This window comes from Myxine glutinosa, chromosome 4, assembly GCF_964187855.1.
Source record: "Myxine glutinosa chromosome 4, kmMyxGlut1.1, whole genome shotgun sequence".
NCBI lineage: Eukaryota > Metazoa > Chordata > Myxini > Myxiniformes > Myxinidae > Myxine > Myxine glutinosa.
The window spans coordinates 164,230,568-164,247,786 of NC_136264.1; the positions used below are offsets into that span (position 1 = coordinate 164,230,568).

A 17,219-nucleotide genomic window follows, 5' to 3' on the forward strand; every position below is an offset into this window, starting at 1 on the left:
GGGGATTGAAAATTAATTTGTCGGCTTCTACTGGTATATTGTACATATAAATATACATATATACACAGTACACACTTATACCCATTTAAAATATATATATATTTAAAATTCTAACATGCTGGCTCAATGGCCTAATGGATAAAGCATCACACTCCCAAGCTGGCGATTGTGGGTTCGAATCTCATCTGAGTTGAATATTTCTTTCCCCCTACTTTTTCAAGTCGTTTATATCGTATTAAATAAAGTCTTGTACGATTAACAAATGCATTTTGTTCGTATTTAAAATGTATCTTGTGAAAAATGCCAGGGGCATAGAAAAGGCCCCTTTATATGGGAGTTGCCATGTGGCAAACTATAGAAAAGAAGGGACATTCCATAGCTTATAGAAAATGTCAAACAATATAAAAGAAGGGACATTCAAAAGATCTCGTGTGCATGCTGAACTAACCTTGTGTTCTTAGGAGGAACCAAGTAATGCTCCAGAAAAGTTCATATAAAGGGGCGCCAATTTGATTCATAGACCTGCATGAAGAAGTAAATGTATTTTATTTGCCAGATGTAGGGTGCCCATGTAAGGGTGCCCCTTACATGAGCCTCGACTTTGTATACAAAAAAATAATTGAAGTGTAACTTTTGCAATGGATGGCTTCAGAAAGTATTTCCAATTAGATTTTCATTATTATCTCATGACAATCCATCATTTTGCCAGACTGAATGGATAAACTTACATTCCTAATTCAGAAGTTTGGAACATTGTTGGTCTCAAATGGCATACTTATGCACATACACGCACATACACACACGCACACACACACACACACACACACATAAACACACACACACACACACATAAACACACACACACACACACACATAAACACACACACACACACATAAACACACACACACAAACACACACACACACACACACACACATACACACATACAAGCACACACATTTGGTGTTTTTACTCAAGCACTTAGTTTGTATGATTGGAATCACAGGTTCATATTTCATGTATCAGTGATCTCTCCATTGGCAACTAATGTCTTCATCATTTGTTTATAAGTATGTACACTGATGTCTCCACCTGTGATTGTGCTGCAGGTGATCTATATAAAGCTTTTCTCAATATCAAGCCGAAGACTCTTAGCAATGTGATGAAAAAATATAAACTGCTGGAATTTCATACATTTGGTTATAAGTGTAGTCATACTTCCTTTTATTGTTTGTGATGAAGATGCTTTGTTTGATCCAGCAACTTGTCGTAGTTTTAATAAATCAAAGATGCTTATGGATTGGATAATGTGCTCCTGCAATGGTATTCCTCCATGTGGATGTAAAATTGCCGAAACCCCCCTTTAGCAGGAAGGTTCTGGTAGGTTATTCAAAATAGACAAAATAAAAGAATGAAGCCTTGCTGTTTTTAGAGAGCCCCAGGTGGGCTGCTCCTGCCATACAGTACAATTACAGTTTTGGGTTCCGGGCCCTGCAAGTCTAAATCTTCATTTAAATATGAATTTGCTTTGATTGCACGCAAGATCAAATTCTGCAAAGAACATCCCTTGTTGAATCTCTGTGTTAACTTGTAGGTTTGTTTAAATGCATACAACAGTGTAATATTGTATGGGTATTGGAATGTGTAGCCAGTAATTAATTACCCAAAGGCATTAACAGGCTTTGCAGGTCTTTAAATATCGGATTGTAAATCCCAAAATCAACAATTACACTCTCTATTGACTTTGTAACCCGCACCTCCGAGATGCTGGATTTTTAAGGGAATTGCTACGTTGCTCACTTTTTATTCTGAACTATTTCCTCTGTTCCCCGTAGGTCAGGCCTGTATCAAAACGAGCACGTCTGTCGTGGAACTGGTTATGCTGCTGTGCTCTCAGGTGGGTTACATTGATATTACAAACACTTGTGTATTGAATTTGCTGGATCACCATGGCGATCTAAGCAAGTATCGAAAGATGTATCGACATGCCCTCCTTTGATTACGAGCACCTGGAAATTTTGTTCAAAGACAAACTTTTGCACTTTTCTTCAACTGATTTCCAACATTATGTTGCTTCAGACAATAGAATGTCAAAGAAGCAAGTTGACATTACGATATCAGATTTGATAAAATCTGTTTGTGTTCATCGTTTTTTGCCGAGACAAACTGACTGCACGACATATATTGGCTGCATTATTCAGTGACCGGAAAATGCAAATTTAGCCGATTAGAAGGGTCTCTTGTCTTGCATGAGCGGTCTGCCACTTATGGGGGGTTCAGCGCTGCTGCAGCAGTCTCATGGCGGGTAGAACACTGGGTAGTTTACCATTGCCATCCAAGTGGTAGCCATGGCAAGAAGTTGGAATTTTTTCAAGGGGCCGGCGATAACTCACCTACTCTTCGTTAAAGACACTCTAGGATTTTTAATGCCCGCCAATTAATGCTCGCAGAGAGGACACCCAGCTTAATGTTATTCCGATGGGTGCACTTGGTGATGCAACACCCTTCCTGTGAAGCACCAATCAGACAGTTTATTGTGGAGTCAGGGTCTCACACCCAAACTAGACTGCTCAAAGGTTAGAGTAAGACAAATTCTCAAATAATAAGTAATTTCAGAATTGCTGCGGAGGAAAGAATATAATATTTTGTGTGCATCCACGGTGTACTGTTCCTGCAATTATTTAGAGCTTGTTTTCTTTTGTCTGTCTGCGTGGTTTATTCACGGGGTAAATCCAGAACCGGCCTGTGTGTGGTGTTACGGATTCGTCACTTCCGTTGTTGTGGTTTTCATCCACTGTAAACATTGTTGGTTCCATGTACTATTATTGTTGTCGTTTAAGGGAAATAGAGATTACTATTTTCAAAAGGTAAAAAAGTTAATGTTTTAAATGAAACCGGAACCGGACGACGACGAAGAGGAAGAGGAGGAAGAAAAAAAGAGGGCGGAGCGAGGGAGTTCGACAAGAAAGCCGAGCTGCTTTGAGGTCTGGAGCAAACGTTAGCGAACGAGAGTCACGAGTGAACTTTGGGTTTCCCGGGAAAGGGATTCCTGCGACAGAGTTGTCGTCGCTGTGACGGATGGGCCTGCGTGACAGGTTTTGCGGTTGATTCCGAAGAGAATCATTTGAGTGCCATTACGTCTCGAGAACGGACCGTTGGCCATTTTGACTCGCGCCCGATTTTCGCATCGCTCCAGGTTTTTCAACTCGCTTCAACCATTTTCACCGCACCCAGACGTTAACTTGGTGTGTGTGTGAAACGTGGCTTTTGAGTGGGAAATCTGCGGTTCGCCGATTGGGAGCCGTGAAACGTCCATACCCGAAGGTGTGATTTCCCAGTCGCCTGGAGGGCACCTTTACGCATCTTTGGCAGCGTGACTGTCACTCAACCGAATGGGATTCTGGTCTCGATTAGACATCGTTCTGACGATCACTGGAGCGGGTCGACTTTGGCTTGATGCTGGAATAGAGACATTGGGAATGTTCTTGTTTCACTCACTTGGAGCACAGTGAGTTATATTGTACGAAACTGATGGTACCATCATAGGAAGGATATATTGGTTGTACAATTGATTACTATTGTTTTTGTCCTGTTATTCTTGTGTGATCTTTATACAATACTTGTTTGTTGGTAACAATTGGTGTGGTTTCACCATTGACCTAAGACATACAGAATAACACATCTTTCTGCCGTGACTCCTCTCGGGGCTCGGAGGTACACCGTGACCGGGGTTTGGGGAGGAGCACGTAACATTGTGAAGCACCAATCAGACAATTTATTGTGGGGTCAGGGTCTCACACCCAAACTAGACTGCTCAAAGGTTAGAGTAAGACAAATTCTCAAATAATAAGTAATTTCAGAATTGCTGCGGAGGAAAGAATATTGTTACGGATCGCGGTTAGATGTTATTTACCGAGCGGTGGTATTGCCGCGACCTAACAGTTCCCCCGATTCTTCCCCAACTCACCCGATTCCACCCGAACGTTGGCCAAATCGCGCTACGCTAAATCAATGATTGGAAAGGACACAACGACTGGGATAAATGAAACGACGCCAGGGGTACAGTTCTCAAGACCTCCGGAGGAGGGTATAATTAGTGGTGGAGAAAAGGGGTAGATTACAAGGTAGAGTGAGGTAAAAGACACAGAAGAGATAGGCACTTAAATACAATCGTATTTTATCCCAGACAGACCACAGACAAACGGGACAAGGCTGACTTACACAGGGATTGATGGCAGGAAGGGACAGGTAGTCGATAGCACAAGGTGCACCTTGGCTCGGGGACAGGATCAAGCACGGTCCAAGAGATGCAGGGAGGTGTCACAGCGCTCCGAAGGGACGTCTCTCTTGCTTCAAGCTCAGCGCTCATCTGACGTCACCTCCCTCTTCCTGCGCATGCTCAGCGGGGAGTGACACGCCCTCGGCTGGTTGGCTCCGCCCCAGATGGGACCGGTCCGCCGCTTCTATTGGGTGCGGGGGTTACCGGGCTCCGCCCTTGACGAGGAGCTGACAGGGAGCCCCTATTTGGTAACCCCGTCGAGCACATGTTTGATGGCGGCTCGTGGGGAAGGCCTCGTGCCCTCCCAACACCCCCTACCAACCAAGCCGGAGTGAGGACGCGCACTCCCTGTGCACGCCGCCCCCGTTGCTGTTGTTGTTGTTGTTGTTTCTGAACCATGAGGAAGAGCTGCGGGGAGGTAGTGGGAGGTCCTAAACTTCCTAACGGTGCCATACAATCACATTCTGGTGCAACGAAAGGTCAGAATTAATGGAAACGAATCCTTAACTGACATAGACTAAGAATAACTAGCAAGATGTCCTATAGTTGTCTACGTGAGATGCGGTGGACCTGGATGCGACATTTAATGGGGGGAAATAGGGGGAGGTCGGGTCTACAGAGTGTTGTTTACAGAAAATGGGACTAGGGAATGGGGGATTGGGGATAGTTGGGAAGTATTGAGGAAATAGGGGAATATTTACAAGCGGATATGGATGGATGCAAATCCCATATCCACAACATTGCACCCTTCTCTACCTCGGGGCGGCCCGACCCGATAAATTTTTACCTACGTTAGTGTGGCACTCAGATGTAGTTCCCTCTACTATTAACTCAACCCTGAGTGCGACAGTTTTACAGATGTTCACAAATGAGTAAATATGTCCCCCTGCGACGTTGCACCCTTCTCCTAACAGAAACACACCCACAGGATAACCGAATCGCGGAAAGCATCCTCAAACTAAACATACAGCCGGTAGGGAGCATCATTTACACAAGACTACACTGATATTTACACTACGATCCAGGACCTGTTCTTTGAGGAACACATGCAGATGTTATGCATAGAGAGAGAGCACGCATGCCAGCATCGATACACCAACCCACGAGTGCCCTGTGGCCCTACGGCCTTTAATAATGTGCAGAGCACCCCGTCCAAGCACCAAAAGCACCACCCCATTATGCACAGTCAGCACCATCCGGTGCACCAATAAAGTGTTCAATAAAAAAAAGGCACAATCAAGTGTCCATGGTCACCGGTGGTGTCGCAGCCGGCCGATGTTCTGCCGCTGGTCTTGCCTTCATGGAGTGCACTTGGCCTTCTGGCTTCTTTAGAAATAAAGAAAGGCGCCAACCGCGTCCATTTCTAAATTGTGGCCGTCAGGGGGGCCAACTAAAAGTGGTTCACCTGTATGGCATAGGTGCCACGTTGACCCAGAGGTCCATCCACGGGTGGTGCTTGACCGCAAAAGAACTGCGGTCCATTGTGGGCGGCCACAAAAATTGCGGTCCATATGGTGTATCGATCCAGGCAGCAAGCAGCGGAAATACAGGCCCACAACTGCGGAGCCAGCACCTCTCTCTCCTCTCTCTCTGCCCCAAAGCCAGATCCTCGGAGGTGGGAGGCAAAAGAAGACAAGTGAGTAAGGTGGTAAGGGCGCAAAAGTGCACGCAATTCAAGGTAATGCACACTGGGGGCACATGGGAACCAGGTGAGACAGGTACGTTCCTACCGTACGCCCCCCCCCCCCACCAGGTAACCTACATTGCCCCTCCATTACCCCTTACTGTATCCACAAAACACAACACTACCCATAAACATCTACTTTACACATCAACAAACGTCCCTACTGTCTTCCCCGTTCCTCCCATCAACCAAATTCGTCTTCTCTCCCTCCTAACCAATCAAATTTTCCATTTCCAACTCTCATCAAAATTTGCCATCTCCAACTCAACATCAAAATTTGCCATCACCAATTCATCATCAGTCCCTCCTAAGGAGGGAGAGATGGAATCACCCCAATGTCTCATCCACGTCGTGATGCGTCTCACAAATCCACACAGCAATTCTCCTTTCCTGCAACACAGAACAAAGGAACACAGGTGTGGAGTCATCATCATCACCTCAGGTAAGTGGCTGCGTATGGTGCGACAGGTTCATCAATCCTAACTATTTCCTAAATGACTTTAACAACTTTACATTACCCGGGGTCTTTCCCTGCCAATCCATTGGCCAACTTACACTATGGGTTCTAAAAACCAATTCCCATTGACCAAACTGTGGTGCTTCTCAAGTTGGGGTCTCACTCCCCCGATTCATCACTCGGTGCCCCCGCACAATTTCGGTGGCTGGGTCGTGTGACGCTCCCAGCTGGTCCGCCCACCTGCACACCTCCACCACTGTTGTTGCCTACCGAGCTCACCTGCTCCGCACCCTAACCTAACTAACTGGGGAAGGCCCTCTCGCACTCTCACCCCCTCAGTGCCCTCTCGGGCACGGCTTGCCCGATCCACACCCGGGATCCTCAGGCACCCACTGACACTAACGGCTCCCAGAGCCCACCTGCGGCCTCACCTGGCCGACATCTAACAGTGGCGGAGTGCCCAACCATTCACACTCATACTAACAGGCCACACGACCAGCCAATTTCACCACACCAATGCACCCATCCACAATACCATTCTGCAACCGCACCACAAATGCCAATATCCAACCACAATTTACCTATACCTTCTAACTATTCTTTAAACTACCCTCCCCGGGTACTCGTGAAAAGGGGTCCACTCTTCCCCCATCCACCCTTCGCACCATGCACACCACTCCGTACCACTTACTCCAACTCTCTCCACACCACTCATTCTCTGCTCCATATATTCCACACACCTGTACTTGCACACCTGTGCTCTCATACTTGGTGCCGCCTGCACCCTTCTCTCCCCCAAGCGCATTCGCGCTGATCCACAACACTCACTACTCATACACTGCTCCACACACCTGTCCAGTTCTCACACAGCATCATCTCATCTAACTACTCCCCTCTGAAACTTGCGCTTCCCAGTCGTCCCTTTAAACTATTGCACTCCCTCGTCATTATCATCCACTCTAATCTACCTGCGTCCCCTCTACAGGTATCCTTGTCACTAACTAACCTTAACGTTACCTAATGTCATCTTCGCTAGATCCCTACACACAATATCCTAACCCACCCGGGCTAGTTTTCACTGCCATACACCCCATAAGCTAGTGCTCCTTTGCCCCCCTTCATGGGAAGGGTGGCAGGGATGCCACCCTTACCCACCGGGCCCATCGCTCATCAATCCCCCAGTCCTCTGGCACTAATAAGCCCCCCTTATTCAGAGGTACTGGGTCCCGCCTCGGCATCTAAAGCCGAGGCAATCCACGGGGGCGCCTGCTCGCCGGTGTAAGGCCTTCTAGTTTCCCGGGGTCTGGCGGGGGGGTGTCTGGGGTCGGCTAACCCGCTCCCCCCTGGGCGGAGTTAAGGACCTCAACCGCCGGAGATCATCCCGGCGCGTGGCTCGACAGTGCCGCGCCAGGTGACCCAGACGGTTGCAAGTATAGCACCTCACCTGATAAGGTGCTTGTCTCCGGAATTCCAAATCCCCCCCCCCCCCTGAAGGTCCGAATTGGATTACCCGCTCGTGGTCCACCGCGGGCCACCTCCGGGGCCGCCTGCCATGGTCCAGGTCCTGCCAGGCGCTGGTCCACCAGCCTCCGGACCATGCCCGCCAGGTCAGGACTCACGTCGGGGGCAGGCCCCCTAAGGGGTCCGCCCTCCATCGGGGGTCCCACCTGGCGGACCGCCATTGCGTGACGCTCGCTCCCCCGGGCCAGGGGCCTCGCTGCTTCCCAACGGGCTGCAGCGTCAGCCGCCTGGCTCAGAGTCTGCGGGCGCCACATGGCGAGCTGTTGCCGGAGCTCAATATCCGGGAGGGCCTGGATAAAATGGTCCAGCGCCAGGCTTTCCCGGGAATCCGCTGCCATGTTAGCATGTGCGATCCCCACTGCGCAGCGAATGTCGTGGGCAAGTTCCCCGATGGCTTCCTGGGGCTTGCATTTTCGCAGCGCGAGCTGAGCTTTAACAAGCTCGCTCTGCTGTTCAATGCCGAATCGATTAATTAGGGCGTCGCGGAGGGCTGGCAGGGTGAGAGCACCCGGTGGTAATGCCGTCAGCACCTCCGCCGCCGCGCCGCGCAATGCGGCCACCAGGTGTACTCCACCTTCGTCCTCACCCCAACCGTTGCCCTTACACACACAGTCAAACTGCGCCAGGTACGCGCGTAGATCACTCTTGCCGTCATACGGCGCGAGTGGGACCTTGTGGGACCACCTCGTATGCGAGTCGTTGCCCGCCTGCCGGACCCCGTGCGTCGCCCCTTGCGGGGTCAGCGCGGGGCCGAACCGGCCGGGCCCCCACAGTACATTACCCCCAAGGGGCTCCCGTGCCTCCCCTGTCCCTCTAAAAACTACCCCTGTTGGTGTCGATGCATGGGTCACACTTCCACAACCCGCTACCCATTCCATACCACCACAACCTTGCTCACTCACACCTCGCACCTCTCCCATCACCGGACCCTCTCGCTCGCACCCTCGTTCCATACCCTCCGGACCAGCCATACACCTCACTCTTGGCCTCTCACGAACATCCGGGTCCATCTCGACCCCCAAGCTTATTAAATCACCTGGCGCATCATACGCACGACCATATTGGTCACCACTTACACCGGGTCCTCTTTCTCTTCGCTTCTCCTCCATCACCTGCGAATCTGTCATCCGGTTAATGAGCACATCATCACGATCCGAACACAGACTTTGGACCAATTCTTTTACTTCCTCCTTTATCTCTTTCTTATCCTCTCTCCGTCGCTTCTTAATTTCGCTCACCCCTTCTTCCACTTCTTCTAATTTCTGCTTCACCTCCTTCATCTCCTCGTGCGCCCCCTTAAGTTCTTCCTCTAACTCCGCCTTATTTTTTTCTATGTGCTCCCGCACCTCCCGCTCTTTAACCTCCATCACCTCTACCACCTTGTTCATTTTCCTCGTCAGGTCCTCATGTACCGTCTGACACTCTTTTTTAATTACCCCTACGTCCTTTTTCATCTCCTGTGTCGATTTTAAACCCTCTATTACCGCTGTGTTCTTCTTTACCTGGTCCCCCAACTCCTTTTGTCCCACTGTCAGTTGTTCTACTCCCAGCGTCAACTCCTCTATACCACCTTGCAATTTTACAGTCCCGCTTTCTCACCTCCTTCTCCATGCGCTCCTTACAGTGCCTCACCTCCTCGTGCACTCCTCCGACCTCCTCACTCACACCTCTTCTGATCTCTTCTCCCATCACTTGCATCTCCTGCCCAGATGCCACCCTCATCTGCTCCATTTCCTCCCTGTGAGCATCCAATTTAGTTTCTACCCCCATTCTGACCCCCTCTATCTGCTGCCCCATTTTTTAAACTTCCCTTTCCGCTTGGTCCCTCATGTCCCTCAATTTGCCTTCCATACTGTTTTCTAACCCCTCTAACCCCTTTTTCATCCCTTCCATTTGATTCTCTTGAGCGGCCATTCTGTTTTCTACCCCCGTTAACCCATTCTTTACCTCTTTTATCCCATTGTCTAACCCCTCACCGGTACACCTCGCTTCGTCCCTCATTACCCCCAATTGCTCACTCTGAGCATCCATCCGGTTCCCCATTCCTAAAATTTGGTTTCTCATCCCCCTGTTCTCTTCCCTCTCCTCATCCGCCTTGACCATGAAGGCCTGCATCTGCTGCATGAATAGGCCCCAGTTAATTGGTGCTGCGGCCGCTGCTACGGTCACGGGCGCGGCAAAATTTGGTGCCGCTACACCCACGTGCGCGAGGACGCCATTTTGCGCGCCTGAAGCCTCGTGCGCGAGGACGCCATTTTGCGAACCTGCCGCCCCTACTGCTTCGCTCTCCTCTTGTCCCTCAATTTGGTCCTGGATCGACCCTGCCTCACTCTCCTCTACCGGAACCCAGCCGTCTTGATCTGCCATAGCGCGACTTTCAAAATTCGGGTTTTTTTATTTTTTAAAACAAAACAATTTCCAACTGCTTGTAATTTTGAGCGCGTTAAGCGCGCTTCGGGCCTCGTATCTCACTCCTCGACACCAATTGTTACGGATCGCGGTTAGATGTTATTTACCGAGCGGTGGTTTTGCCGCGACCTAACAGTTCCCCCGATTCTTCCCCAACTCACCCGATTCCACCCGAACGTTGGCCAAATCGCGCTACGCTAAATCAATGATTGGAAAGGACACAACGACTGGGATAAATGAAATGACGCCAGGGGTACAGTTCTCAAGACCTCCGGAGGAGGGTATAATTAGTGGTGGAGAAAAGGGGTAGATTACAAGGTAGAGTGAGGTAAAAGACACAGAAGAGATAGGCACTTAAATACAATCGTATTTTATCCCAGACAGACCACAGACAAACGGGACAAGGCTGGCTTACACAGGGATTGATGGCAGGAAGGGACAGGTAGTCGATAGCACAAGGTGCACCTTGGCTCGGGGACAGGATCAAGCACGGTCCAAGAGATGCAGGGAGGTGTCACAGCGCTCCGAAGGGACGTCTCTCTTGCTTCAAGCTCAGCGCGCATCTGACGTCACCTCCCTCTTCCTGCGCATGCTCAGCGGGGAGTGACACGCCCTCGGCTGGTTGGCTCCGCCCCAGATGGGACCGGTCCGCCGCTTCTATTGGGTGCGGGGGTTACCGGGCTCCGCCCTTGACGAGGAGCTGACAGGGACCCCCTATTTGGTAACCCCGTCGAGCACATGTTTGATGGCGGCTCGTGGGGAAGGCCTCGTGCCCTCCCAACACCCCCTACCAACCAAGCCGGAGTGAGGACGCGCACTCCCTGTGCACGCCGCCCCCGTTGCTGTTGTTGTTGTTGTTGTTTCTGAACCGTGAGGAAGAGCTGCGGGGAGGTAGTGGAAGGTCCTAAACTTCCTAACGGTGCCATACAATCACATTCTGGTGCAACGAAGGGTCAGAATTAATGGAAACGAATCCTTAACTGACATAGACTAAGAATAACTAGCAAGATGTCCTATAGTTGTCTACGTGAGATGCGGTGGACCTGGATGCGACATTTAATGGGGGGAAATAGGGGGAGGTCGGGTCTACAGAGTGTTGTTTACAGAAAATGGGACTAGGGAATGGGGGATTGGGGATAGTTGGGAAGTATTGAGGAAATAGGGGAATATTTACAAGCGGATATGGATGGATGCAAATCCCATATCCGCAACAATATAATATTTCGTGTGCATCCACGGTGTACTGTTCCTGCAATTATTTAGAGCTTGTTTTCTTTTGTCTGTCTGCGTGGTTTATTCGCGGGGTAAATCCAGAACCGGCTTGTGTGTGGCTTCGAATGAGATTAACTCTCCATTAAGCTATTAAGCCATGAGATGTTCCCCGGGGCTAAGGACGAAGTCTGTGGGCCGGCAGCGGAATAGTTAATCCGTGGCAGGGAATGGCAGGCAAACAGACAGGCTGGCAGGCGGAACCCACAATTAAGAGGCCAGTAATGAAATATTAATGTGTATCCTGTGACGCCTTGTCTTGTGCGCGCACACTTTTCATCTTGCAACGCACGTGTTCGTAACAAATTCCCTTGATACTTCGGTGCCACCTTTTAAAAGAATGGCTCGAACTTTAGATCCGAAGTTCTCACCCACTCCCTCTAATATACGTGCGATGGAAAATGAAAATAGGGAATAAAAGATTGTGGAATTGGCTGCCTGTTGATGATCCCAGTAAAAAACAAAGAAATTGTCATGCCTCCATGCAGGCAATGCATTTTACTTTTTGGGTTTTTTTGGGTTTTGGCAAATGCCTGCATGACAGTGGACACTAAATTGCCAAGTGTATGTAAACAAGTTTGTCTTTGACTTAACACAGGTCCTGAGCAGACACGTATGTTGTTTTCAGTGGCTCGGCTACATACCAAAGAGCAGTTGTTTAATTTTTGTCTGTGAGCGCTTTTCAGCTTAGGTATGCTATGTACATTCTCATCACCTAAAGTCTCTTTTTAAAAATTAATTGATAACTTAAATATGATTTCATGACTAGAAAATATTCCTGATTCATTCATTGTGTATCTTGCGTATCAATATCAATTGTGTATCAATATTCATTCATTGTATTCACTGTTTGTCGTTGAAGGCGGCAAAAAGGGTTGGCGTCAGGAAGGGCATCCGGCCGTAAAACATTGCTTCAAAAAGGGGACCAAAAAACAACAACTACCACGGTCCCCGAAAAGGCCAACCCCCGCTTTGCGGGGAAAAATGGCCTCTAAACGGTGGTTATTCATTGTGTATCTGCCAATGGCTGGTGGTTACATCATTGCTGGGAAATTCCCCCTGTCGGTTAGAACAGGAATTTGGAACTTGGCCATGGTGCTGGCGATAGCTCGACTACTCTTTGTGAAGGACACCGTGGGATCTCTAACGTCCACCAACTAATATTGATGTGTTGCCCCGCCTGCATAACACCAGGGTGACCGTTTATAGATGGGCCGACATTCAAACCCAGATTAGACAGCTCAGAGGCAATGACAATTCTTGATGACAATGCAGTCAACTGTGAAGTCCAAAAATGCATATTTGTTGCATATTTATTTGTTTTTGAGTAACCGTTGATCTGTAAGATTGATATTTAGCCCGTCCCCCGCGCAGAGGGAGACGGGGTTTTGCAAATTACTTCTGCGTGTCTATTTGTCTGTGTGTGTCCAGGCCATAACGTTTTTACCATTTGAGTTTTGTCATCAAATTTTCAACAAAGCTTTATTATGAGAATATGGAGAAGACAAATTAATCATTTTGACAAAAGGTCAAAAAGTCAAAGGTCAGTGCCATCTAAAATCATTAATTTTTATCCAATTGACCTGGAGTTTTAATTTATCAATTGAGTTTTGTCATCAAATTTTCAACAACGCTTGATGAGAATACGGAGAAGACAAATTAATAATTTGCCTAAAAGGTCAAAGGTCAGTGTCACATAAAATCGCCAATTCTCATCTAATTGACCTGCATTTGAACGAATTTGCATATTTAGTCACTGAATTGGTTCACCAATCAAAAGCTAGAAGCCAATTGTTTTTATTTATTTATTTATTTTGTTTTGTTTTTAGATCAAAAGGTCACAGGTCAAAGGTCGAGGTTACATAAAATCATCAATTTTCATTCGATTGACCTGAAATTTAAATAATTTGTAAATTGTCACTGAATTGGTCCACTAATCAAAAGCTTGAAGCTGATTTCTTTTTTGATCAAACGGTCAATGTTTCATGAAATCGTCAATTTTTTGTATTTTTTTTTTGCTGTTTTCATCATGCTTAACATACAGAAGAAGAAATCTGAATGTAAAGTGGATACAGACAGTCTTTGCATTTTCAGATGCTTTCTCTGAGATTTTCAGATTTTCAGATTTTCAGATTCTCTTTGCATTTTCACATTTTCCTTTCTATTCCTACCTTTACACATTTTTATTCTTCCTGTCTTTAGACTTTGGATAAATAAAAAAACTTTTTGGTGTATGACTGCAGTTAAAATAATGTTAAGTTGTTTGTGATCCTGCCATATACAATGTAATTACCCCACGCACATGGAGCAAAAACGAGGTTAAGCAACTGTTTCATGTCTGTCCGTCCATCTGCCTATCTTATCAGTTTATGATCGTCAGTTTATGCTCGAGCGCCAACGTATTTAATTAAAATGTTGTATTTTGAACACGAATTGGAACATGAATAGGAAGACAAGTTTGCAGTTTTACACTACTGTACTTTAATTGGCTCTGAATCTGTCCTGACCGCACATGTGCAGAGAGGAGTGAGATAATATTTTTTACTCTGTCAGTCAAACAGAATTGAAGATCATTCCAAACATGAAACTTACTGGTTTTTTTAAGGACATTGTAAAGGACACAAACAACAGGCATGAAAAACGAATGTAACGTGTTTGATAGGGTGATGTAATAGACACTGGGGAAAATGGCGGTAAAACACGGAATTAATTCATTTATACACCTTTAAACCTCTTTAAACCAATATTCAAATTTAATGATATACTTGAACATTGTTGAACACAAATTTCCTTCATAATACTACTAAGAACCATGCTATATATCAACATATAGCATGAGAGGGCGTGGCATGTGAGAGGGTACCGTGTCGGGGTGAAGAGGCCACTGATATGGCTATATATGATGCTGATTGACGCTGCATTCGATGGTGATCAATGAAGCCTCTATCTCCTAAACTGCACCTCAACGTCGTCTTATAACAGTGTACAAGGGTGGAGTATAAGACTGCTTCAGTGGCGCTAAACTTCTGGATTTTTTAATAACGCTCTTCAGAATCATTATTTTATTTAAATTGACGTTTTGACTTGAACACTGTGCTGGTTATCATGTTCACGGAACTCTAGTTATTTTTATGCTTTCATTCTTAATTAGATGAAATTATGGCATTCATAATTTCTTATTCCTGATCTAAATTATGTCTATATGGTGTTATTTGGGCCAAGACATAAATTCTGTACATTGAATGTATGAATGCACTTTGGAATGCATTTTATGAATGAGGACACTTTTTTTTTTTTTTTTTTCTTTTTTTGGTATACTGAATCGAGGCTTGTGAAAGAGCTAACATTTATTTCACAAACAAAGCAACCAGACAAACAAAATGTATAAAAAGAGGGAGTGGAAGACAAGAGAAGGGGAAGCACACAAACACAACACCTGAGAGCAGGGAGAAGCTCAGGAGGGAGAGGGCCTGGGGGGAGGAGGTGTGGGAAGGGGGGGGGGGGGGAGAGGTGTAAAACACAAGGATACCAAGGACTTTCAGGACAGAAGTTGGTATTTCAAAAAAGTGTAGGATTTGGGGTGAAATTAGCGGGTGTAGAAAAGATCAAGGTTTTGGATGGGGGAAGATAAGAGATGGTGGTGAACAGCTGTTTTAAAAACCTGGAGGGAGGAGTGGGATTGAAGAGAGTGAGGGAGTTTGTTCCAGAGGCGGGAGAAAAGAGGAATGAAGGAGTGAAGGTGAGCAGAAAGTCTTGATTTTGGCAGTTTAACCATAAGAGGGTTGCAGGCAGATCTTGTGCGACCTGTATGAATATTTGGGGAACAGAGCCCAGAGAGAGCTGGGGGGGCAAGGCCACAGAGGAGTCGGTAGAAGACGGAAAGACCACCAACCTGCCTGCAGTGAGTGAGTGAAAGGCCCTTGGAGTTAGCTTCATCGTGGGAGATTCCAATGATTCTGAACGCATTGGTTTCAACAGCGTGAAGACGAGCTAGGTGTGAGGCAGGAGCACCAGCCCAGAGGGGAGAGCAGTATTCCATAGAGCTGCGGATGAAAGCCTTGTATGTGGTGAGGAGCTCAGGTGTGCCAAGGAAGGACTTCGCACGACGGAGGATGCCCAGTCGGTGACTGGCTTTGGAGGCCAGATTTGAAATGTGGTTTTCCCAGGAAAGATCATGGCAGATAGTGAGACCCAAAAGCTTGAGTGACAGAACTTCTTGGAGAGGATTATTCAGAAAGTGGATGGGAGGGTTGTCCAGTCGGTCTTTTCGGAGAGACATCGTAAGAGTGTGAGATTTGTCAGGATTGAAAGACATGTTCCACTTGTTTGCCCAGTCTGTGATTTTGACCAGGTCTGCAAGAGTGAAGAGGCTGCAGACTGCCGATCTGAGGGATGAGGAATGGAGCGACAGAGAGTAGAGTCGTCAGCAAAGAGATAGAGAGGATTTTCAAGAGAGTCAGAGAGATCATTGATGAAGACCAGAAAAAGCACAGGGCCCAGGACACTGCCTTGGGGAACTCCAGCCTGAACGGGAAGAGGAGATGAGAGAAACCCATTCAGGGCCACATGTTGACTACGACTAGAGAGGAAGTCCACCAGCCATGCATGGAGATTTCCATGGATACCAAAGGAGGAGAGTTTGGTGAGCAGAGCGGGGTGCCAGACCGTATCGAAGGCATGTGATATGTCAAGGGAGACAGCTCTAATTTCCTGTTTGGCATTGAGGACCTTCATCCATTGTTGAGAAAGCAGAAGCAGCATGTCCAGAGTAGAGTGACCAGGTCTGAAACCAAATTGATGGTCAGAGATCAAGCCATTGGAGAAGAGGAAAGATTTCATATCTGAAGCAATGATGGATTCCATGACTTTGCTGATAATTGGGAGAAGGCTGATTGGTCTGTAGTTGCTAGGATCTGTTTTTGCACCTTTTTTGTGCAAAGCGGTGATGTTGGCTGATTTCCAAGCAGATGGCAGATAACCTTGAGCAAAAGAGAGGGTGAAGAGAACAGAGAGAGGGAGTGAAAGAGCGGAAGAACATGATTTTAGGACCCGTGGGCTGATGCCGTCAGGAACAGTTGCAGAATCAGAGTCGAGGGTTGACAGAAACTTTTCCACCTTGTCAGGAGGAAAGGACACCGAGTCCAGGAGCAGCTGGGTACGACTGGGTACGGTGGGTACAGAGAGGGATGGGTTTGGGACACAAGATTTAGAGGCAAACACAGAGTTGAGGCATTCAGCTTTTTCACGTGCAGAGTCAGCCGTGTAGCCATTTGAGGTGAGGGAGGGGATGGAGGGGGAACAAACACCAGAAACAGATTTGACCAGACGCCACCAGGATTTGCAAGAGGGAGACAGATAAGAGAGTTCGGTCTTGAGAACGGAGAGATGTAGTTTCCTGGCTCTCCTGAGGTTGGACACACACTTGTTTCGGGCTTTGTGAAAGGAAATGAGATTTCCTTCTGTTGGATTTGCTTTCCAGGAGACGAAAGCAAGTTGTTTCTGGGCAACAGCCTCACCACAAGATTCCGTGTACCATGGACGGGAGGAAGGGTATGACAACTGAAGACGAGATGGGATAAATCTGTGCATGAGAGAGAGTAA

General features: G+C 47.3%; 1 protein-coding gene across 2 annotated transcripts in view; it reads left to right on the forward strand.

Annotated features, from left to right (window-relative positions):
- Nucleotides 1–17,219, forward strand: part of LOC137425478 (lipopolysaccharide-responsive and beige-like anchor protein) — a 722,436-nt gene that overhangs the window by 300,787 nt on the left and 404,430 nt on the right. For both annotated transcript variants that reach the window (XM_068113965.2, XM_068113966.2), the window contains exon 33: nt 1,835–1,896. In XM_068113965.2, coding sequence (XP_067970066.2) covers nt 1,835–1,896 — 62 coding nt within the window. The remainder of the gene's footprint in view (nt 1–1,834; nt 1,897–17,219) is intronic.